General features: G+C 42.8%; 1 protein-coding gene across 1 annotated transcript in view; it reads right to left on the reverse strand.

Moving 5' to 3' along the window:
• Positions 1 to 22,923: 22,923 nt before the first annotated feature.
• Positions 22,924 to 25,669, reverse strand: part of selenoe (selenoprotein e) — a 25,534-nt gene continuing 22,788 nt past the window's right edge. Inside the window, exons 2-4 of the mRNA XM_043715304.1 lie at positions 24,888 to 24,964; positions 24,435 to 24,513; positions 22,924 to 23,219 (exon numbers count right to left, since the gene is read on the reverse strand). Of these exons, the coding sequence (XP_043571239.1) occupies positions 23,076 to 23,219; positions 24,435 to 24,513; positions 24,888 to 24,931 (267 nt within the window). The 5' untranslated portion in view covers positions 24,932 to 24,964 and the 3' untranslated portion in view covers positions 22,924 to 23,075. The remainder of the gene's footprint in view (positions 23,220 to 24,434; positions 24,514 to 24,887; positions 24,965 to 25,669) is intronic.

Here is a 25,669-nt window from a genome sequence, read left to right on the forward strand (position 1 = left end):
GATTAAAGTTATAGCTTAATGCCTGAGTTTAGATTAGAATGGTGCTGGAAAAGCACAGCAGGTCAGGCAGCATCCGAGGAGCAGGAAAATCGACGTTTGGGGCAAAAGCCCTTCACCAGGAATGGAGGCAGGTTTCTAGAAGATAGAAGAAGAAGTGATAAAGACAGGAGTACAGGAAATGGGATGGCCACTGTTGAATGTCCTTTTCACTAGGGTGAAGGCGAATCCTTAGATAGAAAGAGAAGGGCATTTCCAAAGCATGTGGACAGTGGAGCTTCAGAACTGACTGAGAAACTGGGCAATGGAAGTATAAGAATCAGGATGCGAGGAAACGTAATCCTGGCAGCTATGGCAGAAGTAGCATTGCACACTGATTGGTTACCTCTAGGGATTGGAATAGAAACATTGCGCAGACAAAGGGAAGCTAGGACTGGGGCATGTGCAAATGAGTCTGAGCTAGGAATTTGAACCAAATTTTCCAGTTTGGGATGAAAGCAGCAAACAGTACTGACATACTTGTTAATGAAATAGCAAAAACAGGAGAGGGGTGCGACCTAAACAGGTCTAGAACACAAAGTTCCAATATCCCCACAAAGACACAGAAACGGTCCAGGTTTATCTGGGTTCCAAGGTGATACCCTTTGTTTGAAAGAGGTAGGAGGTGTCAGAGAATAAGTTGTTCAATATGGACCATGTTCAACTTGAGTGGAGGAGGGATGGTGATAGTGAATGGGAATTGGTTAGAGCTGTGACTAAGAAAGAAACAGAGGCCAATAAATTGTCCTGACTTGGGATGGAAATGCAAAGGAATGGATACCCAGATACATGGGTACGCAAATTCCAACATTTTTTCCACATCTGTAGGAGTGTTTTTTGAAGAAACTGCATTTATCAGCTTGAAGCAACATGACCAAAAAAGAGAGATGGCGCAGTTTGTATGCTGAAATTCATAAGATCATTATGCCTTCTTTAACTTAAAGTGAAGTGGAATGCTTTGGATAGGAGAAGCTGATCACATTAACTGGACCTGGATGCCAACCCAAGTTGTCGAGAGCAAAAATCTATTGGAAATCAAGTAGCAATTTTCAGAACTTGACCATAAAAGGGACAACTGCTTTTTGGCACAGAGTCAGATATAAAGGCAAAGACAGAGACAGAGACAGAGAAGTACTTACTTCTCTGAAGTTGAAACAGAAGCGAACAGCAACACAAAACTTTTTTCATTCATCAAAGCAGAGTGCTTGTGAACCTTAATGTTTTGTTCAACCGGAGGGGAACATGATTGAGAAGACTTTGAGATTTGGGAAATCAAAACTTGGAGAAGTTGAGGACCGCAGATGCTGGAGAGTCAGACTTGATAAAGTGTGGCACTGGAAAAAGCACAGCAGGTCAGGCCACATCCGAAGAGTCCTGAAGAAGGGTTATCCCTGAAATGTCAACTTGCTTGCTCCTCAGATGCTGCCTGACCTACTGTGCTTTCCCAGTGCTACACTTTATCAATGGGAACAAGAGCTTTCCAAGTTGGGCTTTGTGGGTGGAAATATGCTTTGTAATAGTCAGTCAGAGTTGAATGATTTTCAAAGAGCATCAGAGGATTTACCTCATGTGGCGGTAAGATGTGAGCATGCTTGAAGCTGAGAGTACGTTGTGACTTAATCTCATATTGCCATCTATCTGACAGAACTATGATCTAAAGGAAATATGTGTTGCATAGTATATTTTGATTGAGTTAACTAGTTACTCCAGAAATACCATTTATTTAACTTGATGTGTTGGTTGTCTGTTAAGTAGCGTTAAATCTGATTTTAGTTTGTGTGTGCTACAGTAAAGTCATAAAACCTGAAATCTTAACCTTCAAGCTTTCCTTTATTGGGATTTTTTAAAAAAATTACCAATTGTATAAGGAATGTAACAGAATGGTTAAGCTCCAAGCTTAGACGGGAATGGCACATCTAAAGTGATAGATGGGGAAAAATGTACTGTAAATAATTCAGATTTTAAGAGGTTTCTTGGAGATTTTTAATAAACAATCATCCACTAATCAGGGATTTGCACAAAAGCATGCTATTGCCACAATTGATGGTGTTTTATATCCACTAACTGTACCCCAATCTGCACCTCCTGAATTTGTACCCCAATCTACATCTCCTGGATCTGTACCCCAACCTGCACCTCCTGAATCTGTACCCCAACCTGCACCTCCAGAATCTGTACCCCAACCTGCACCTCCAGAATCTGTACCCCAATCTACACCTCCTGGATCTGTACCCCAATCTACACCTCCTGGATCTGTACCCCAACCTGCACCTCCAGAATCTGTACCCCAATCTACACCTCCTGGATCTGTACCCCAATCTGCACCTCCAGAATCTGTACCCCAATCTGCACCTCCAGAATCTAATGGCTGAACATTTTATGAGGTAACATGAATACCTATAGAGACTTTATGCAGTTTGCAAAATGTTTCCAATGTTGATGGAGCATTTAACACTTGTCTCTCGTATACAGGGTGCTTCCTGATGTATTTCTCAATCTGCTTCTTAAACCAGTCACAGCTATATCTCACAGCATGCTGTGCCCTGCACTATGTCAATGAAGTACTTAGCCATTGTTGACTTTTTTCAATCACCCATCTTCACAATAAGCAACAAAATGTAGTAAAATACAGAGCATTGTGTAGAAATAAAGAGTAATCCTCTGAGAGTTTCAGAAACCACAAACCGTAATTTAAATTATAAACATACTGATAAAGAGATGCTGTGATAATCATCTGATTGATGACTATACTGTAAAGTCAGGCAGATTGTAAAATGTAACAAGATCCCAAGCATTGGATAGGGGTTTCTCTTTGTCCTTTCAGTTAGTCTATCCTTTGTATTTTGTATTCTGACAATTTAAGACACAAAAGAAGTGTTTATAATTTTACAGGAATTACTGAATAGTAACAACTCAATGACACTTCAGAATTCTGACACCCATCCTACCTACACTGCATAGGGTCATTGTCAAAGCAGACATGGAATATGGGAAGTGTGATGATTGCCATTGTCTTTGTATAGGACTCAAACACATTTCAGTAACCAGATGGCAATAATGCATACACACAGCACTGCCTACTGTTAATAGAAGGTTAGCATAAGAATGACAATTTTACAACACTTCAGGCTTCCAACATCATAAAGCTTACCTAGAAAATCGACTAAGAGTCTAAAAAGACACAAAAGATAATGGAGGAGATTTCTCTATTCATGTAATTGACATATTGAATCATCAAGGGCAAGGATGAAAATTTGTCAAGGAGGATTGTACATCACGAATCAGCCTGCCTGAGTTAGGTCAATTACTATAAATGGCTGGAATGGAAAGCTGCTTACAATTGGGTGTATTATAATCCTGACCAGATTTCCATTACATACTCAATTTAGATAATGCAGCAGGCCTGGGAGATACAATACATCCAAGAGATGTAGAACATATACAGATGTTAGAATACAGTCAGAAGCTAAAATACATCTGGGTGATATAGTTTACACAGAACATGCAATTGTGGAGTCGCGCAATACAGCAAACCCAGATGGTACAATGAATTGGTTGCTTCAATACATATGGGCAATATGAAACATTATACATGTATGAATCACTCAGGAGATACATACAACCCTGGAAATGTGATATACCTTGGTGATATAATATTTGGGAGATACAATATACCTGGGAAATAAAATACAGCAAGGAGGTATAATTGAAGAAGGAAATACAATACACTCAAGAAGTAAGATATATTCGGGGGATACAATAAGCTTGGACAATACAATGGCCCCAGGAGATACAGTACACTTGAGAGATAAAGTCCACTTAATTATACAATAAGCCCAGTTGATACAATAACTTAGGTTGGGTCAATACAGACAGGCAATGCAATATACCTGGGAGATACAATTCAACCAGGAGATATAATAAACCTTAAAATGACAAACAGTGCATGATAAATCTGAAACAAAAATGGAAATTGTCAGAGAAAAGCAGCAGGTCTGAGTAGAGAAAGCAGAGGTAACATTCCAATTCCAATGACCCTTCTTCAGGACTCATACAAGCTAAGAAAAACTAGAATGTATGCTGAAGACAGAGGGTAGGTGTTGGGTGGAAAGGAAGAAGCAGATAGGCAAAGATGGAGTCCAGAGAGAGAGAACGACAGTTAGCGAGTCAAAGGGATGGAAGATTACATGCTCAGAAGAATGAAAAGCTGACCATGGAGGCCATAAGCAGCCCATCTCATGATAAGATTGGAGTGTGGGGGTGAGTAAAGGACATGGAAGAAGGCGTTCAGGTTTAAAATTATTGAACACGATATTGAGTCCTGAAGCGAATGGGGATGCTGTTACTTCAGCTTCTGCTGAGCTTTGCTGGAGCACTGTAGAAAGCGTGGGACACAAATGTTGGTGAGAGAACACAGAGTTGCGTTGAAGTGACAGGCAATGGGAAGGTCAGGATTACTTTTGCAGACAGAACATAAATGCAGTCACCCATCTTGCATTTCACCAAGGTATCTCGTTGAGAACAGTCCCTGTGAAATGCTGACAAGGGAGGGGAGGGGAATATCTGTCTAGTGGTGGCATCCCACTGGAGGTGGCAGGGAATGGTGGCCTGTGATCCTTTCATAAAGGTGCTGATGGAGGGGGGGGGAATGTGGAGACACGCAGAGGCACCTGGTCCTCACGTCCTACCTCACAATCCTCTGCATCCAGAGGAACACCTACGTTTCTCTGTATAAGTGATCCTGAGCTTTCAGCTCACTTTTACAATTCATTGGGCATAATGTATTTGGAAAATCTTCATGTTATGTTTCAATTGATTGAGAACATCCTTTCCCATTTTCATCTCCATCTACAGATTCACTTCCAAGCTTCACACTATGACTTGGAATCGCATCACTGTTCCTCTAATGTGACTAGATCAAAATCCTGGACTGTCTTCCGAACAGCACTACACCTCAAGAACTGCAGTGATTCAAGAAGGCCACTCACCAACCATCTTCTTCAGGATAATTAGGGATGGACAGCACTCCCACATAATGAGTATAAATAGAGGCCAAGATGCAGCAAGGATAGAGCTTCCTCCTGCACCATCTAACTCACCCCACCTCCGAGCTAATTCCTCAAGTCAGCACTCATTATTGACAGTGAACTAGAATGTGCCTGATATAACAATAACTTACAATCTGTTCAGAGGTGTTACGACACACCTCTGGAGCAGGTGGGACTTGCACACAGACCACGATCCAGAGGAAGGGACATTACCACAGCACGCCATGAACCCTACAGATTGCATTTATAAACTGTTTTCAACATGATAAACCTCCATGGTGTCCCACATTAGTGACCATCCAGCATTCCGATAGGAAACGGAGTGATGAGGGTGGAAAAGCAATTCTGTTCTTTTACACTTCATGAGCATTGTTCCACCAGCTGGAAGGGTAACCTTTTTCTGCCATCCCTGTGGGTGTGATCCCCTGCTAATCCATGGGGAATGTGAAGGGGGTATAAACCCTTCCACCCCCCCTGCAGTGTTCTGAGAAATTGAGCATTGCTGGGTGCAAAGGGGAGGAGCAATCAGCCTTGGAGAGAGTTGCAGTTTCAAGGCTCTGTATAGTGCAGCACCTCAAGCCTTTCTGTTGGTCTGTACACTTCTCATAAATACTCAGATGTTGGTGAAGAGACCACCAGCTTCAACAGCTCCTCATTAAACAGAGTGGCTGATCAGTTCATCTCAATGGAGATATCCAGTGACAGGGGCATCAATAATGTCCCTGGTGGTATCACTTATACCATGGGTGTCACAAGCAGAAACATTCCACATAGCAGAGTCTTGTCACTCAACAGCTCTTTCTACCATCTATTCTTTTTGGTAATCACAAAATGATTTGACTGTAGCGGGATGCAGGCCAAAACCCTCATGTCCCTGTTTGGAAGCTTGACATTCAATATATCTTGGGAAACCTGGAAAGTGCTGATGAAGAGATGCCAATTTTCTAGTCTATTAAATGAAACATTCTGAATTTACCAAGCTGAGAGAGCAAAACAAATACCCTCAAGGGAAACAACAGAGATAATGCAACCAAATGTGATGACGATAGACCTCGGGTTAAGATCTGACAAAATACTATGGGCCATGGGAAGATCTGAGGCAGAATTCAGTAAGGCCTTTCTCAACGTCAGGAACATATTGTGTCACCTTTTATGATTTGCTGAGTGGCAAGCTGAAGTTTTTCATTAGACCATGACTTGTTGCCAATTAAGGGGGATTACTACTTGTTAAATACTTTATTAATTCCACAAGTTGCCTCATTAATATTCAGCTTCCTATATGACCAAATACACCAACCAAAGTAGACATCAACAATTCTTAACATGGAAGTCAGAGCTGGTGGCTGGTGACTTTAGATCACTGCTGGCTGTGGTCAGCCTCTGTGTTATTTAGCATGAAACAGTAGCTTGGGGCATCATCCATGGTCATCAGCCCCAAAAACCCCTCTCCATGTATATTGCAATCCAACATTTGCCAACCCTACAAGCCATCATGTCACCTGTCCAATCTACTTGAGGGCCTCTTAGGAAGCAAAGGCTTGCACTGTATTGGTTCCCTATATGCTGCATATATCCCTGTCCCCAGTATCACTGATCACCATATTGACATCAGTACCTCTGGACACAGAAATAGGAAGCTCTAGAAAGAGGGTCAATTGTATGAGTGGGACCCATTCACATGTATAAACCTTGTTCCTTTTGCTTCCAGACACTGCAGAAGGCCATCAACACAGATGTTAATCCTTGGAACATCCTGTATGACCATGAAGTCAGACATCACACTGATGCAACTGCATTCAGGGCTACACAGACAGATAAACAAACATCTGTCAAAAACAAAGACACTTACGCAAATGTGTTCAGAGAAGGTTCATTGAAATAATTCCTGAGATGAAGGGTTCATCTTATGGGAAAATGTTGAGCAGGTTCGGCCTATTCCTGTTGGAGTTGAGAAGAATGGAAGATGATCGTATTGGAAGAAACAACGTCCTGATGGGGATTTGATGGGGTGAATGCTGAGAGGATGTTCCCACACTGTGGAGGCATTTAGAACCATGAGACCAAGTTTAAAAACCAGGGATCTTCCAGTTCATACTGAAATGAGGAGAATTCTTTTTCTCTCAACGGGTAATTAGTTTGTGGAATAGTCTTCGAGGAGAAAGTGAGGTCTGCAGATGCTGGAGATCAAAGTTGAAACTTTATTGCTGGAACAGCACAGCAGGTCAGGCAGCATCCAGGGAACAGGAGATTCGACGTTTCGGGCACAGGCCCATTCCTGTTGGAGTTTAGAAGAATGAAAGATGATCATATTAAAAGAAACAAGGTCCTGAGGGGATTTGATGGGGTGAATGCTGAGAGGATGTTCCCACGCTGTGGAGGCATCTAGAACCATGAGACTGAGTTTAAAAACCAGGGCTCTCCCAGTTCAGGCTGAAATGAGGAGAATTCTTTTTCTCTCAACGGGTCATTAGTTTGTGGAATAGTCTTCTCCTGAAAGCAGCAGTGGGAGGCTCATTGAATACACTCTAGGCTGAGTTAGATGGATGGTTTATCAACAGGGAGTTGGAGGGTGTGGGAGGAGACAGAGAAGTACAGTTGAGGCCCACTCAGATTGGCTGTAGTCTCATTCCAATGGCAGAGCAGGCCTGAGGGGCCAAATGGCCTTCTCCTGCTCCCAATTCTTCTGCTGTTGTGTACTGTGTTGTAAAATAACTTGGTTTCTCAATATCGTCGAGGAGAAAGTGAGGTCTGCAGATGCTGGAGATCAGAGATGGAAATGTGTTGCTGGAAAAGCGCAGCAGGTCAGGCAGCATCTAGGGAGCTAGATGCTGCCTAGATGCTGCCTGACCTGCTGCGCTTTTCCAGCAACACATTTCCATCTCATTCTCAATATCGTCACCTGACCCCACCCCCTGAAATGGGCTGTAACAGGTTGAACATATTGGAGACCTGTCCCGCGATCAACAAAAGGATTTCCTATAAATCGGTCGAAGGAGATCTCAAAGAAAGGAAGAGAGAGCCTGCTCCTTCATCAAAAAAAAGAATCACCGTGCGTAGGAGCTGGCCTCTGTTTGTGTGTGTACATTCACCATTAACAGCACTTTTCACTTTGGTTCTGGTGAAGTGTTTACGTGATCTAAGTACAACAATATACTGGAGCCTCCTGATGCTAAATATTAGTGAAGAGTTAAATTGCTGGCTGTAAAGTCACACAGCAGCTGCTGTATTTTAATTATTATTTTCTCTTCTTTTTCAACCTGTTAAACCTGCTCCAGTATCAGCTGTCCAGCTTGTGGAGAAATGGATGTTGTGATACTCATTTAAATTTGAAATAAAATCATCACAGAACATTTCTGGAATTACCAAACCAAGTTTTAGTGTAGAAATTGAAAGCGACATCAAGCCTTGGGACTGATGCAGTGGGTTAAGTTTTTGTACAGTAATTTCTGTCTGATGAGACTCGACTAATATTATGAGGCCTTAATCCCACAATGCTCCTCCATCTCACAGTCCTCAGACCTTATTCCAGGCAACCAGTGCTGGGAGAATCCGGCAACAGCATCAGGCCAGAATTCTGAAGACTTGCAAGTTGTTAATAGGAATGGGTGTAAAATAAATAGGTTATTGATTGGCATCAAGAGTAAGCAGACCCTGTGTTTTCTGCAGTGACCTTGCCATACACTCGTTGTTTCTGCAAAGTCCTCAGCCACTGCAGTTAACAACCTATTAGTAGTACACAAGGTGGCAGCTCCCTCCGGCTACATACCAATACCTGCTGCTGTTGAGGGAAATTAGTCTTAAATATTGTCCTGGAGGATCTGCCGGTGACTGATAGCTTGTTGCAATGTCAAGGCTGAAGCCATTAACGAACACTCTAGTTCCTCATAATGACAAATATTCCAGACTATTTCCCACTGAGTGCTATATTGGATCTGATTATGTTTCTGGGGTTTTTTTGTCTCCACCTCCGCAGTGCCCCATTCACGTATATTTCAAGTGGACTGTTTTTTAACACATATTTCTGACTTTTATTTTGTACAGCATCACACATTTCATTAAACTCCTGGACTTTTTGGGAATTGTTATTACTGACCCCGTACCTCCAGAAAATGCATCATAGAACATAGAACATAGAACATAGAACAATACAGCACAGAACAGGCCCTTCGGTCCACGATGTTGTGCCGAACTTCTAACCTAGATTAAGTACCCATCCATGTACCTATCCAAATGCCGCTTAAAGGTCGCCAATGATTCCGACTCTACCACTCCCACGGGCAGCGCATTCCATGCCCCCACCACTCTCTGGGTAAAGAACCCACCCCTGACATCTCCCCTATACCTTCCACCCTTCACCTTAAATTTATGTCCCCTTGTAACACTCTGTTGTACTCGGGGAAAAAGTTTCTGACTGTCTACTCTATCTATTCCTCTGATCATCTTATAAACCTCTATCAAGTCACCCCTCATCCTTCACCGTTCCAACGAGAAAAGGCCGAGAACTCTCAACCTATCCTCGTAAGACTTCCTCTCCATTCCAGGCAACATCCTGGTAAATCTTCTCTGCACCCTCTCCAAAGCTTCCACATCTTTCCTAAAGTGAGGCGACCAGAACTGCACACAGTACTCCAACTGTGGCCTAACCAAAGTCCTGTACAGCTGCAACATCAAGTCCTGTACAGCTGCAACATCAGTCCTGTACAGCTGCAACATCAATAGAATGAGAGTGTAAATCTTACATTAGAATAAGATCAACAGAGATGAGTTCGGCTTATTCTTGAGATGAGGGTATTACCTTATGAGGAAAAGTTGGGCATGTAAGAATTTAGAAAAATGAAAGGTGATCTTATTGAAACACAGAACATCCTGGAGGTGTACATTGAGAGAATGAGTCCCCCTTCTGGGGAAAATTTGATTTAGGAAATACAATTTAAAAAGAAAGGAGCTCCCATTTAAGACAGAGATGAAGATAATTTATTTCACTCAGAGTACTATGATTTTATGGAACTCTCTTCCCCAGACAGTCATTGAGCAAGACTGTATCATTTTAAAGATACACACAAACATTATTCTTGGGTTTGTATTTGCAGCCTGGATTTGCAGCATCAGTGCTAAACTTTATTTTCTTTTCCCTGCTCCCCGTGCAACATTATCACTTCTGCTCTCCTCCCATTGCATTCTCTCTCCATGGTCTGACTAAGTCTACCATGTCTCCCCGAGCCCTCTGTCACTCTATGACTCAACTTGCCCATCTAACACACAATTTTACTATATATTGGTCTCCTTATTCGTCACAGCGAATTTGGATTTAGGATCCGTGTGTTTAGCTGCGTAGAAGGAAGAAGCCTTTTAACCCATTGCACCTATGAGATTACCCATAAGAACAATCCACTTGGGCTCACGTTTCTTTCCCATGCCCTTTTAAAGTTTTCTTTTCAAGAATGAATCCCATTCACTTTGAAAGAGATCTTGTTGGAGCTATCTATATCATAATAATCATTGGTGTAAAGTCAATTCTCTTTTCCTAAACTTCCTTGGCATTGAATACTTGTATGGGAGAGATGAAGTTCTGAATTTAACCATTAAAAACTAGATTTGCTGGAATTAGAAATGTTAATTTTACCATTTGGTCAGTGATGGAGCAGAACACCCATTGTTTTGTAGAATCCAACCAACTCCCCACACATTCACCAAAAACAGGTACAGTCAACTTAACAGAGTTTTAAATGTAAAGTATCATTAGTATGTGGCCCTGAAGAGTAGGATTGAGCTGTTGAATAGCAAATGCAGCAAGGAACTGAGAAAATCTGCCAACCATGGTAATGGAATCCAATGGAACATTTTAAGGACTTGAGACAAAATGAATGGGAATAGTTTGGAAAAAAATAATGTAATACACCTCTTCTTCAGGCTTCAAAAAACATATGGCCATAAAGACACTCTCAATTAAGGAAAATATTAAAAATATGCTTGTAAGGATCTTTCAGAAATTGCTAATTAGCATAGCTGAAAAGGGTTTATAGCTAGGAGTGCTTGCAGATTTGGAAAGTGTTAAAATGCTGTCCTGGCATTGTCTGTAAACATTTGTAATTTTACGATAGTTAAATAATTTTCATTTTTTTCTGTCATTGAACAGTGGAAACATTGTCCCAATCGTCAGTGCTGGGGTATACATAAGCACCAAAAAGCTTCAGGTCCAGGTGGCAGCTTCAAAGAGATCCTGTAATAAAGAGTACAGCTTCATCGAGCTAAGAACACGGCTCTGTAAAGAAAGCATTTGAGTGAGATTCTGAATAATAGCAAATATCAGACTCTGGCACAAACCTGCCAGAACTTGACTCTCTCACACCAGAGGGTTGAAATAATCAAATGCAAACCAAATGCAGTGCGATTTAGGGTAGTGCTAGTCTGCCATCTGCTGCTCGTCTTACAATAAACTGCACAAGTCAGCTCTTCACAAATATCATTGGTCTAACATTTTCAAATATACCTGGGGAACTTCAATTCCATGGATATCCCAGAGATTATTTTACAACAAATTGGCTTTATGTCACTTTTAATTATACTCTAGCAATTCAGCAGCAGCACCTTCAGAATGTGTGACTCCTCCTGGCTAGGAGGACAAGGGCAGCAGATGCATGGGAACACACCTGCACATTCCATCCCATGTCACACACCATTCTGATTTGGAACTATGTTGCTGTTCCTTTTCTGTCATAGGGTCAAAATCTCGGAACTCAGCATCATTGGTGTACTTACACAGACTGTAGTAGTTTAACAAGGCAGCTCCCCATCACATTGTCAAGGATCACTAGAGATGGACATTAAATACTGGCCTTGCCAGTGATGGTCACATTCCACAAAGAATTAATTTATAAAGTGAGCCATTTGGTTGTACAGAACCTGAGAATTGCTGAAAAAAAAAGTTTAAAATCTCAGGTTGTAATCCAACAGGTTTAATTGGAAGCACTAGCTTTCGGAGCGCCGCTCCTTCATCAGGTGGTTGTGGAGGACACAGTTGTAAGACACAGAATTTATAGCAAAAGTTTACAGTGTGATGTAGCTAAAAGTATACATTGGAAAATACCTTGATTGTTCGTTAAGTCTCTCATCTGTTAGAATAACCATGATAGTTTCACTTCTTTCATATATAAATCACAAAACCTTTTTTAAAAGTTACATTCTCAGTTTAACTGTAACAGTTGGTGTCAGCGCAGATAAGATGTTGAGATGTTGAAGGTGTTAACCCTCTGTGTTCCATGTCTGTGCCATAATGTTTAGACTGATTCTAATCTAAAAAGTGAGTTAACAGAGTCTTACATGGATTCATGCAGTTTTTGAGCAAAGTACAATGTAGCTCTGCAAGTACAAATCCACCCCACAAAGGTATATGTGTATGTGTGCATGTGGGTTTTTTTTGCGTGTGTGTGCGCGTCTGGAGGGGGGGATTGTGAGTGTCTGTGAGAGAGAGTGCATATATATGTGTGTGTGTAAAGGGGTCTAGGTCTGTGAGAGGGTGCATATGTGAGTGTGGGAGTGTGTGTCAGTAGGAGTGTGTGTGTGTGGGTGTATGTGTGTGTCTGGGGTGGAGAGTTGTGAGTGTCTGTGAGAGAGAATGTATATATGTGTGCATGAGTGTAAAGGGGTCGAAGTCTGTGAGAGGGTGCATGTGTGAGTGTGGGAGTGTGTGTGCCTGTAGGAGTGTGTGTCAGTGTCTGTGTATAGGTGTGTCTGTGTGTATAGAAGTGTGTGTGTGTATAGGAGTGCGTGTGTGTGTGTGAGAATGTGTGTGTGTAGGAGTCTGTGTGTGTGTGTATAGTGCAATGGTGGTCACCTGTAATGTGACATGAACCTAAGGTCCCAGTTGAGGTCCTCCCTATTTGTACCGAACTTAGCTATCAACCTCTGCTCAGCCACTTTTCACTGTTGCCTGTCCCGAAGTCCACCTTGGAGGATGGTCACCCGAAGGTCCGATGAAGTGTTCTCCATCCGGGAGGGAACACTCCTGTCTGTTGATTGATACCACCACTACACGCGGGGACACCTCCCACCATGTACGTGGCAGGTACTCCTGCGACTCAGCCAACATTGTCGATCTTATACGCTGCAGGCAAGGATGCTCTGAGACATGGTACATTGGTGAAACTGAGCAAAGATTACAGTAATGGATGAATGGGCACCACACAACAATCAACAAACAGCAGTGTTCCCTCCCAGTTGGAGAACATTTCAGCGGTCCAGGACATTTGACATCAGACCTTGTAATGGTGGTATCAATCAACAGACAGGAGTATTCCCTCCCAGTTGGAGAACACTTCATCAGACCTTCGGGTGACCATCCTCCAAGGCGGACTTCAGGACAGGCAGCAGTGAAAAGTGGCCGAGCAGAGGCTGATAGCTAAGTTCGGTACCCATAGGGAGAGCCTCAACCGGGACCTTGGGTTCATGTCACATTACAGGTGACCACCATTGCATTATACACACACACAGATACTCCTACACACACACACACTCTTTCTCACAGACACTCACAACGCCCCACCCCAGACACACACACACACACAAAAACCCGCATGCACACATACACATATACGTTTGTGGGGTGAATTTGTACTTGCAGAGTTACATTGTACTTTGCTCAAAAACTGCATGAATCTATGTAAGACTCTGTTAACTCACTTTTTAGATTAGAATCAGTCTAAACATTATGGCACAGACAGGGAACACAGGGGGCTAACACCTTCAACGTCTCAACATCTTATCTGCGCTGACACCAATTGTTACAGTTAACCTGAGAATGTAACTTTTAAAGAAGGTTTTGTGATTTACATATGAAAGAAGTGAAACTAACATGGTCATTCTAACAGATGAGAGACTTAATGAACAATCAAGGTATTTTCCAATGTATAATTTCATCTACATCACACTGTAAACTTTTGCTATAAATTCTGTGTCTTCCAATTGTGTACTCTACAACAGTCTGATGGAGCGGCAATCCAAAAGCTAGTGCTTCAAATTAAACCTGTTGGACTATAACCTGGTGTTGTGTGAGTTTTAACTTCGTACGCCCCTGTACAACACCAGCATCTCCAAATCATGAAAAAAAAAAGACATACTGTCAAAGATTTTTTCTTGCACTTATCAGGACTGATGCAAGAATGTAAATTTCAGAGGGAGTAACAATTTACACTGCATGAGAAAGTACTGCTTTGCCATAGAGAATTCACCTGGAAAATATTGTCCCTCATGCTTTTATTTAATTTGAGAAAAGGTGTAATACTTTGACTTGTTCATTTTACCTGCAGAGGATAGATACCTGCTTATGAAATATGCAGCTTCTAGTATGAGTGAGTTACATTTTAAGCCTAATTGATTATCTTAAATTGACTGTAAATGTGTTTCTTGGCATATTTGGGTTGTTCAGCAAGAGTTGTCCAATTGCAGCATTACACCTTATGTTGGACATGATGTTCTGAGTTCGACAAGCACAGGACTGGTTAAGTGCAGTTGACACTGTGGTAGTCTGCCAATTGCAAATAGTTAAATGGATGTGCTGTTAGATATGAGCATCCAATCATTGAATATACAGCTACATATCTGGCATTGGACCAGAAATTCACACACCACATTACTCATTTGTGTGGTACACAAAACTTACTTTTGGCTTAATTTCAGAATCCCGTTGGTGGAAAATATTATCCATGTTGCTCCTTCGTAATAATAGAGTGAAGGCCAGTATAACTTATTTGTCAATTGTTTTTCTCTCCCTTATCTTTCTAAGGTAATTCAAGATAGACTGGACACTTTTCAAGTCTGAGAGTGGTGACCATTCATGAGTATGCATCTTGCATGGTGAGCAATGACCTAGTCAGGATAGCCATTATCCCAAAGGACAGTTTTAATACACTCTGTTTCAAGGTCAAGCTTCCATAGTGAGCAAATGGTTCGGGCCTTACTTTGTTATTGGTTTCAGGTTATCCCAATTTTACTTCATATACAAATCTTACAGTCAGCTCCGATAAGGGATTTGATCTATCACACTGAGCTAGATTGATTAGGAATGATGGGTGCACTTGAATTGTTCCATTAATGTTGAGGAGTTCCTGCACCCAACCTATGGACAAGATCTTCAACCTTTTGGTTAAGTTCAGGTTGCTTTTGTAATCCTCCAGCAGAGTGGAATGTTTTGCAATAACTGCTGCTTCATGGTGGCTCAGTGGTTAGCACTGCTGCCTCACAGTGCAAGGACCTGGATTCAATTCCTGCCTTGGGTGACTGTCTGTGTGGAGTTTGCACATTCTCCCTGTGTCAGCATGGGTTTCCTCCCACAATCCAAAGGTGTGCAGGTTTGGTGAATTGGCCATACTAAGTTGCCACTTTGGAGTAAATGTAAGGGTATGGGTCTAGGTGGGTTACTCTTTGGAGGGTCAGTGTGAACTTGGTGTGCCAAAGGGCCTGTTTCCATACTGTAGGGAATCTAATCAAATATTTTTGAGAGTTTCTACAGCAAAAGATGAGGAAGTAGCTGGCCAGATGATGCCCTGAGTCTAACAAGTGTGAAGGTTTGAGGACAGAACAGAATTCCACACCACATGGCCTATTGATTATTATGACAGGGAACTGTTTCAGCTAAAGACTGGTTGGTTGTCCTGGTCAGGATCTTGGTGGCATCTATGAGTCACAGCACGTAAGCTAAACCATGTCACCAAACTGAAAGACATCACATCCAACAATACCGCATTGAAACGCTTCTATGTGTTATTTCTAATTGTTCATACTGTTCACTGTAACCATTTCATATTGTGAATGGGCAACAAAGACCTGCCTTTATAATGATAGAAATCATATGAGGTTAAAATGAAAGTGTAATGATGTAACACAGTGCAAAATACCATGGCCTGTTTACTGCCTTCTTTGTGCTGGATACAGGCTATGGGTGAAGAACAGTTAGAAGCTGAAACTTTGTTCCGACCTCCTGTTTGCTAAAACATATCCACCAATATTGTCTGCTTGAGATGTGAATAGCTGAATGCCATTTCACTTGTACAAGTTTCTATCATGGTTAAAACATCCAACTTATAGTGCTTTGAAACCATAAATTATGAGAGAACAAATTGACTCGCATAAAAGGCTGTTATCTTAAGGGGATAGGTCTATTTGTACTCACGACTACAAATTTAACATAGGTACATGTCTGAAATTGTTGCTAGATAATTAAAATGGTCATTGAAATTCTTACAGTTTTAACAGGTTGAATAAAGAAGGGAAAATAATAATTAAAATACAGCAGCTGCTGTATGACTTTACGGCCAGCAATTTAACTCTTCACTAATATTTAGCATCAGGAGGCTCCAGTATATTGTTGTACTTAGATCACGTAAACACTTCACCAGAACCAAAGTGAAAAGTCTGTTAATGGTGAATGTGCACACACAAACAGAGGCCAGCTCCTACGCACGGTGATTCCTTTATTGATGAAGGAGCAGGCTCTCTTTTCCTTTCTTTGAGATCTCCTTCGACCGATTTACAGGAACTCCTTTAGTTGAACACGGGACAGGTCTCCAATATGTTCATTCTGCTACAGCCCATTTCAGATGGTGGGGTCAGGTGACGATATTGAGAAACCAGATTCTTTTACAACACAGTACACAACAGCAGAAGAATTGGGAGCAGGAGAAGGCCATTTGGCCCCTCAGGCCTGCTCTGCCATTGGAATGAGACTACAGCCAATCTGATCGAGGCCTCAACTGTACTTTCCTGTCTCCTCCCATACTCTGCAACTCCCTATCGATACGCCATCCATCTAACTCAGCCTAGAGTGTATTCAATGAGCCTCCCACTGCTGCTTTCAGGAGAAGACTATTCCACAAACTAATGACCCGTTGAGAGAAAAAGAATTCTCCTCATTTCAGCCTGAACTGGGAGAGCCCTGGTTTTTAAACTCAGTCTCATGGTTCTAGATGCCTCCACAGCGTGGGAACATCCTCTCAGCATTCACCCCATCAAATCCCCTCAGGACCTTGTTTCTTTTAATATGATCATCTTTCATTCTTCTAAACTCCAACAGGAATAGGCTGAACCTGCTCAACATTTTCGCATAAAATGAACCCTTAATCTCAGGAATTATTCCAATGAACCTTCTCTGAACAGGGTCTAGTATAATTATTTGCCTTGTTTAATGAGGAGACCAAGTGTATACACAGTACCTCAGATGTAGTCAAATGAAGGCATTATATTTGGAAGAGGGGGCAGAAAATTACAATTTCTCGGCAAAGTGCAAATCGACTCATTTAAGGAATTCTTACCGTGGGGCTTGGTGAGATTTATTACTGTAAATGCCCCAGTGTTCAGTCTGCTACCTCACACTCACTCTGTTGTTGCTGCTGCACCCATCTTTTGCCAAGGCTCAAGTTCTACCACTCTAACTATTGTCTTCAGCACCTTCCCTTAACCAATCTTGTTACTTCACAAACTCCCATACTGCTAATCCTCATGATCTCCTCACTGCCTACTCACTCACCCTAAACACTTCACTGCCTTACCACAACCTCTATCAGCACTAAAAACCATGCCATCCAGTTTCATCTCACTCAATCCCTCTCTTTCTCTCATTCCCCAGAGAATACAGCCGACAGTGGGGCAGAAAGGCCTGGATGGATGGAGGGGTTCCCATCTTCTCAGCCCCTACAAGCTCCCTTACAGAAAAAGACCGGAACCATTTCTGTGGGAATGCTGCTCCATCCAGGTCCTGTAACCTCTCACAGTAATACCACTGTCATTCTCACTCATTACACCCACTTCTAACCATTAATCTTGACCGTTTCTCTTGTGTCTAACAGATGCTGTCAATATCTCCACCACCATCATGGATGAATAGCTGGTTCCTCCCAAAGCCACCTCCTCAGTCTCTGAGGATGAGAGTACTGAGGCCTCAGGGGAAGCATCAGCAAGGCAGCCTTCTGTACCCTCCCTACCAGCTCAGATACTGACACCTCGATGGGAACATTAAGTTTAGAGAGTGTGGGAGCACAATGCAGTGACTACCCCAGTGTGACAGCTCCACAGCTGGCCAAGGTAAAAGTACCCAGGTCACTGGCAGATGGAGGACTATTGGAGGCCAGGCTCCTGCTCAATGAAACTAGAGACTACATTAGGGTATTGTGGCAGAGAGAGGGAAAAGGAAATCTGTTGAGGATATTTTGGAGACATTGCAATGTAAATGAGTTCTCATGTTTGTGTAAGTTTCTTGGTTTTCTACAAATGTTTGTTTATCCCTCTGATTGGCCCTGAATGTGATTGCATCAGTGTGATGTCTGACTTCATGGTCACACAGGATGTTCCATGGTTTAAATTCTGTGTCAACGGCTTTCTACAGTGTCTGGGGCCGGTATCTGAGGATGCCTTTGACTCACTGTGTTAGGGCCCCTTGATTGATGGGTACCTCTACGGACTGTGCTAAAGACTCCTGCCCTGAAACCATGCAACATAGCTGACGGCTTGCTGTATACATGCAGTGTGTTTGCTGCATTAGCTGCTGGCATGTGGTGTAGGTGCGAGATTGACCTAGCACAGAGCCATACAGAGGTGCACTCAACTTCCAAATCCCCTTCCCCAATGGAACATTGCTGTGCAGCAAGGCAAGCTGCCATGTTGTGTGCCAGGTATAGCCAGGCAAGGATGCTGTGAGCATGAAGGTAAGCAAGCACGGAGAAAGACGATGGCCAATCCTGACATGCACCCTGCTCCAATTCCTGCCCTGGGTTCTTTTCCTCACATGCAAAGCAGCAGCTTTTCAATGCAAGTGGCCACTGCATCTTGCACTGAACGTCTCTGCTTCTGAAGCAGCATATAGCTGGATTGGACTGGTGACAGAGTTGAAAAATGTGATACTGGAAAAACACAGCAAGCCAGGCAGTATCCGAGGAGCAGGAGAATTGACGTTTCGGGCATAAGCCCTTCTTCAGGAAGCCCTTCCTGAAGAAGGGCTTATGCCCGAAACGTCGATTCTCCTGCTCCTCGGATGCTGCCTGGCCTGCTGTGTTTTTCCAGCACCACATTTTTCAACTCTGGTACTCCAGCATCTGCAGTCCTCACTTTCTCCTAGTTGGACTGGTGACAACAGGGTTGTCCAATGTTAGTTGCTAATGTAAATGGAAAGGGGCATTGTGTGGCTGATGCCCATGGATTGTGCCCTGAGATACTGATTGATGTTTAATAATGTGCAGCCCGACCACAGAGAGCAGCGATCTAAGGTCACCAGGTACCAGCTCTGACTTCCATGTTAAGAATTCACGTACCTTTTTCTCCCAGCATCCCCACCAGTAACCTTCCACTGACACTCTCATTCATTTGGCTGAACTGGTCCTCACCCTTAATAATTTCTCCTTTGAATCCTCCCACTTCTTCCAGATGAAAGGGGTAGCCATCGGCACCTGCATGGGCCCAGCTCTGCCTGTCTCTTTGTTAGTTACAAGGAACAGTCCATCTTCTGCAGTTACACCAGCACCATTCCCCACTTTTTTCTCTGCTACATCGATGACTCTATCAGCATCACCTCGTGCTTCCACGAGAGGTTGAACAGTTCATCAACTTCACCAACAAATTCCAACCTGACATTAAATTCACCTCGACCATCTCAGACACCTTCTTCCCCTTCCTGGACCTCTCCATCTCCATCAATGGTGACTGACACAACACTGACATTTTCTACAAACCAACCCACAGCTACGTCCCACCCTGCCTCCTGTAAAAACGCTATCTCTTATTTCCAATTCCTCCACCTCCACTGCATCTGCTCCCAGGAGGACCAGTTCTACCACAGAACACACCAGATGGCCTCCTTCTTTAAAGAATGCAATTTCCCCTCCCACATGGTCAATGACGCCTTCCAGCGCATCTCATTCACTTCCTGCACCTCTGCCCTCGAACTCCACCCATCTAACCGCAACAAAGACAGAGCCACCCTCGTCCTCACGTTTCACCCCACCAATCTCCATATACATTGCATCATCCTCCACCATTTCTGCCACCTATGAACGGACCCTACCATTAGAGAATATTTCCCTCCTCACCCCTATTCGCTTTCCATAAAGACCATTCCCCCGCGACTCCCTTGTTAGGTTCGCTCCTCCATCAATCCACCCTCTCCTGCTGGCACCTTCCCCTGCCACCTAAGGAATTGCAAAATCTACACCCACACCACGCCCTTTACCTCCATCCAAGGCCCCAAAGGAGCCTTCCATGTCCATCAGAGTTTCACCTGCATTTCCACACATGTCATTTACTGTATCTGTTGCTCCTGCAGAACGCTTCAGAGAATATCTCTGGGACACCAACCAAGCCCACAACCCTGTGGCTGAACACTCCAATGCCCCCTCCCAGTCCACCAAGGACATGCTAGTCCTGGGCCTCCTCCATCGCCACTCCCTAACCACCCAATGCCTGGGAGAAAAATGCCTCATCTTCCACCTCAGGACCTTCCAACCCCACAACATCAATGACCTCCCCCCATCAACCCCCCCAGGCCCCCACCCTCCCACCACCCCCCCAACTCCCATTTATCTCACCACACCCTCAGCTCACAGCCTCATTCCTGATGAAAGGCTTTTGCTCGAAATGTCAATTCTCCTGCTCCTCAGATGCTGCCTGCCCTGCTGTGCTTTTCCAGCACCATACTCTCAACAAGAATTCAGATAAGAAACTGAATATTAATAGGGGAACTTCTGACATTAATAAAGTGCTTAACAAAAAATCGCTCCCTAATTGGGTGGCACAGTGGTTAGCAGTGCTACTTCAACAAGTGTCAGGGACCTGGGTTCGATTCCACCTTCAGGTGTCAATTTTCTATATTCTCCCCAAATCTGCGTGCATTTCCTCAAGGTGCTCCAGTTTTCTCCCTCAGGTTAGGTGGATAGGTCATGAGAAATTGCCCATAGTGTTCAGGGATATGCAAGCTAGGTGGGTTAGTCATGGGAAATGCAGGGTAATAGGGATAGGGTAGGGGGATGGATTTGGTTGGCAGCATTTCAGAGGGCCAGTGTGGATCTAATGGGCTGAATGTCCTGCTTCCAAGCTGTAGGATTCCATGATTCTTAATTGGCAACTCTTCACTGTCTAACAGGGAACGTAGCTTGCTACTCAGCAAGTAATAAAAGATGAAACAAATTGTTCCCGACGTTGACAAAGACCTTACTGGACATTCCACCCGATTCTGCCTCAGATCTTGCTACGGCCATAGTATTTTGTCAGATCTTAACCCGAGGTCTATCGTCATCACATTTGGTTGCATTATCTCTGTTGTTTCCCTTAAGGGTATTTGTTTTGCTCTCTCAGCTTGGTAAATTCAGAATGTTTCATTTTAATAGACTAGAAAATTGGCATCTCTTCATCAGCACTTTCCAGGTTTCCCAAGATATATTGAATGTCAAGCTTCCAAACAGGGACATGAGGGTTTTGGCCTGCATCCCGCTGCAGTCAAATCATTTTGTGATTACCAAAAAGAATAGATGGTAGAAAGAGCTGTTGAGTGACAAGACTCTGCTATGTGGAATGTTTCTGCTTGTGACACCCATTATTGATGCCCCTGTCACTGGATATCTCCATTGAGATGAACTGATCAGCCACTCTGTTTAATGAGGAGCTGTTGAAGCTGGTGGTCTCTTCACCAACATCTGAATATTTACGAGAGGTGTACAGACCAATAGAAAGGCTTGAGGTGCTGCACTATACAGAGCCTTGAAACTGCAACTCTCTCCAAGGCTGATTACTCCTCCCCTTTGCACCCAGCAACGCTCAATTTCTCAGAACACTGCAGGGGGGGTGGAAGGGTTTATACCCCCTTCACATTCTCCGTGGATTAGCAGGGGATCACACCCACAGGGATGGCAGAAAAAGGTTACCCTTCCAGCTGGTGGAACAATGCTCATGAAGTGTAAAAGAACAGAATTGCTTTTCCACCCTCATCACTCCGTTTCCTATCGGAATGCTGGATGGTCACTAATGTGGGGCACCATGGAGGTTTATCATGTTGAAAACAGTTTATAAATGCAACCTGTAGGGTTCATGGGGTGCTGTGGTAATGTCACTACCTCTGGATCTGGAGACTGCATTTAAGCCCACCTGCTCCAGAGGAATATGGTACTGTCTCTGAACAGATTGAATAAAAATATCTATGAATGCAAGTTGTTATTGTTGCATCAGGCATGTTCTACTTCACTGTCTGTCACTAATGAGTGCTGACTTGAGAAATTAGCTCGGAGGTGGAGTGGGTCAACTAGCAAGAGGAAGCTCTATCCTGCTGCGTCTTGGCCTCCATTTATACTCACTCAATATGTGGGAGTCAATGTCCATCTCTAAATATCCTGGAGAAGGTGGCTGGTGAGCAGCCTTTGTGAATCATTGCAACACTGAGGGTGTAGTGCTGTTAGGAAGATCATTCCAAGATTTTGACCTGGTGACAGTGTAGGAACAGTGATGTCATTCCATTTCATCATGAATGGCTTGAAAGGAAACCTGAAGATGGAGATGATCGTGGGAAATGATATTCTCAATCAATTAAAACATACCATGACGATTTCCCAAATGCATCATGCCAGTGAATTGTTAAATCATTCTGTTCAGGAAAAAAGTATGACTTTTCTTGCATTAGTAAGCTAAGGAAATATTCTCCCATTAATAGGGCAGCATCAAGTGATCGACACTATGTATCTGACCTGTGCTATGTTTGACCTGGGTGTACTTCATGAAAATTGTAAAGGGAGCATTTCTTTGCATTGAATGATTCTTCATGCAAAGCCAAAATAGAACAGATTGCAAAGGTTAAGGATGAGTGCTTGTTTTTTTTATTCTCGAAGCATTTCCCACACCAAGAAGCAGACATTCAGCTCGAGCCCTGACTGTTGACTGCCTTTTAGACTCGAACATCATCCGTGCATTTTGGAAGTCATCTCCACACTGAATGTGCAGTCACCACTGTGCATGACATTCACTGACTTACAACTCATCTCGTGGAGCTTTTAGTGGAAAATGCTGGAATTCCTTTGGGACTTCTTCTCCCTTCGCTGACTTTTTGTAGAATCCCAATGATTCAAGGAGAGCTGAAAGCTGGTCGGCCGTCATATCCCTTACCAGGTAACGCTGGAGGAAGGAGAGCAGAAGGAGCTCAGTGGAAAGACATCTCTATAAGACATCAGTTGGAATAATTATCTTCAACTGCTAGCAACTACTTTTGATAAAATTACATGGAGAAAGTAAAAGAAAAAATCAACTGATCACTAATTGTCATTTCCTAGAGAAGTTGGGATTGCAGAATAGGTTAAGAGGGGATTTAATAAAAGTGTTCAAACACATGAGGGGTTTTGATAGAAACTGTTTCCATTTCCAGGTCAGTCAATAGCTAGAGGACGTATTGGCAAATGAATCAAAAACAATACGGGGATAAATATGGTCTAGTGAGTCATTATGATCCGAAATGCACTGCTTGAAAGAATGGTCAAAGCAGATTCAGTAGTACCTTTCAAACAAGGAATTGGATTGCAATGCAATGGGTAAAGAGTAGGAGAGCAAGATTAATTAGAGAGCTCTTTCAAAGTGATGACACATGTACAATGGGCCAATTGGCCTCCCTCTGTGCTGGAAGATACTATTATTTGTAACTGTTAGCTTGTGGTCTGAGGCCATCAGCAGAGTGAAATGCTGCACAATAATCTTTTATTTTTACATGGGATGAGAGACACTCTGCGCAACAAGGGTCAGGTGTGGATGCTCTTGCATTAGTCAACTGACTGACATAAACATGAGAAATGGTTTTTTATTGTATCACTAGAAAACCAAAGATCAGATCCCTAGCCTACTTCTGAGATCAACTGAGAATTTGTTAGCCTCTGTTAAATCATTCTTTGTTAAGTGCTGACTCTAATTACTCACTGCAAGACCTGTCCTGACACAGGTCAGTGTATCAATGACAAACCATTCAGCTGCAGTTCCTGCTCCCTTTTCTTTCTTAGCGATAATGAGCGAAAGCATTTATTGAGCAGCATCCTTTGTGCATATTTCTCAGTGCTCTGTCCATCTCTTTCCCCATCTGTATTATTCATCCTTTTCTTTGCAGACTTCCTTTGTTTTTCTTTTCTCACGCGAACGTTTGCATGTCTGCATGTCTTCCCCTCTCCTGGTTTAGTGTAGCATGTTTAGTACACCCTTGTTTCTTAATCCATACTTGTTTGTTCTGTGTGCTGCTGTCTGACTGAACAGGTCATTAGACACAAGAAAGACTCAAAGTATTGAGTAGGTAAGTCTGAATCCTTTCTTTTAAAGATTTGCATAACAAACCAAATCGAAGCAAAAACTGACCTGAACAACTTCATCCTTCAGGTTGTAGAAGAGGAGCTCAGGTTCCTTATCATCCTGTAAATCATACTGCAGATTGTGACTGAAGGATAGAGTTAAGGAAACTGTCTAAGAGATCCACTTGTGGAGAGCATGGGATCTTTTGCCAATTTTTGAGAGGTCATTGCTCACTATGCAAGCTTACATTCGACTAGAAAACCGATGACTCTACCAACCAATTATGTAGGAACTATCCATTGCTGCTTGAGTAATGTTGAATATCAGAAATATCAAAGGGCACACAGAATTGTAAGGATATAACTTAACCTGTTAACAATTACTCCAGAATTTGGAAGCCTTAAATCCAGAGGATTACACAGCGTGTTTACAGCTCCAGTGAATCCCACACGTGAAAGAAAGAACAGGAATGAAAGTGCACAACACTTGTCTCCTCATTAAGGTCATACTAAAGGATACTACAATGCCAATCGGTTCAGAAGAAACTCATACAACTCTGGCATCTTCTTAATTGATCATCCAACCAAACTAGGAGCCTAAAAAACAAAAGCAAAATGCAGGATTAACTGGGTGCAGAGTGGGTGAAATGATCTGAATCAGTTATTGGGTCAGTTACCGTAACCCATGCCTCTGGTTGGTGCATCTCACTGTGCACACAAATACAAGCCAATTCTACTCCAGATTCTTCCATTCTTAGAATCAATATCAGACAGCAGCATTGGAACCAAAACCTGGTGTATCATTTAAGTTGAGCTTTAGCTGCTGGTCTGCTCCACTGTCTTACATTAAGGTCTTACATTGCAACCCGTCAATGATGTGGGAGACCATCAAAGCTTACATGCGAGGTTTGATCATCTCCCACTCAGCGACCCAGAAGAAATTGAAGGGAGAACAACAGCGTCTGCTTGAAGTGTCTTACATTAAGGTCTTACATTGCAACCCGTCAATGATGTGGGAGACCATCAAAGCTTACATGCGAGGTTTGATCATCTCCCACTCAGCGACCCAGAAGAAATTGAAGGGAGAACAACAGCGTCTGCTTGAAGCCCGCTTAAAAGCGGCTGAAACTGCATACACTGATAGACCTTCTATTATTAAATTGCAAAGGATTACAGCTCTTAGGACAGCTCTAAACACTATGCTTACTCAAACGGCTAAGAGGGAAATATTATTTGCAAAACAAAGGTTATATGAATATGGCGACAAACCGGGTAGATACTTAGCATTTCTTGCAAAGAAAA

The sequence above is a fragment of the Chiloscyllium plagiosum genome, chromosome 25 (assembly GCF_004010195.1).
Source record: "Chiloscyllium plagiosum isolate BGI_BamShark_2017 chromosome 25, ASM401019v2, whole genome shotgun sequence".
NCBI lineage: Eukaryota > Metazoa > Chordata > Chondrichthyes > Orectolobiformes > Hemiscylliidae > Chiloscyllium > Chiloscyllium plagiosum.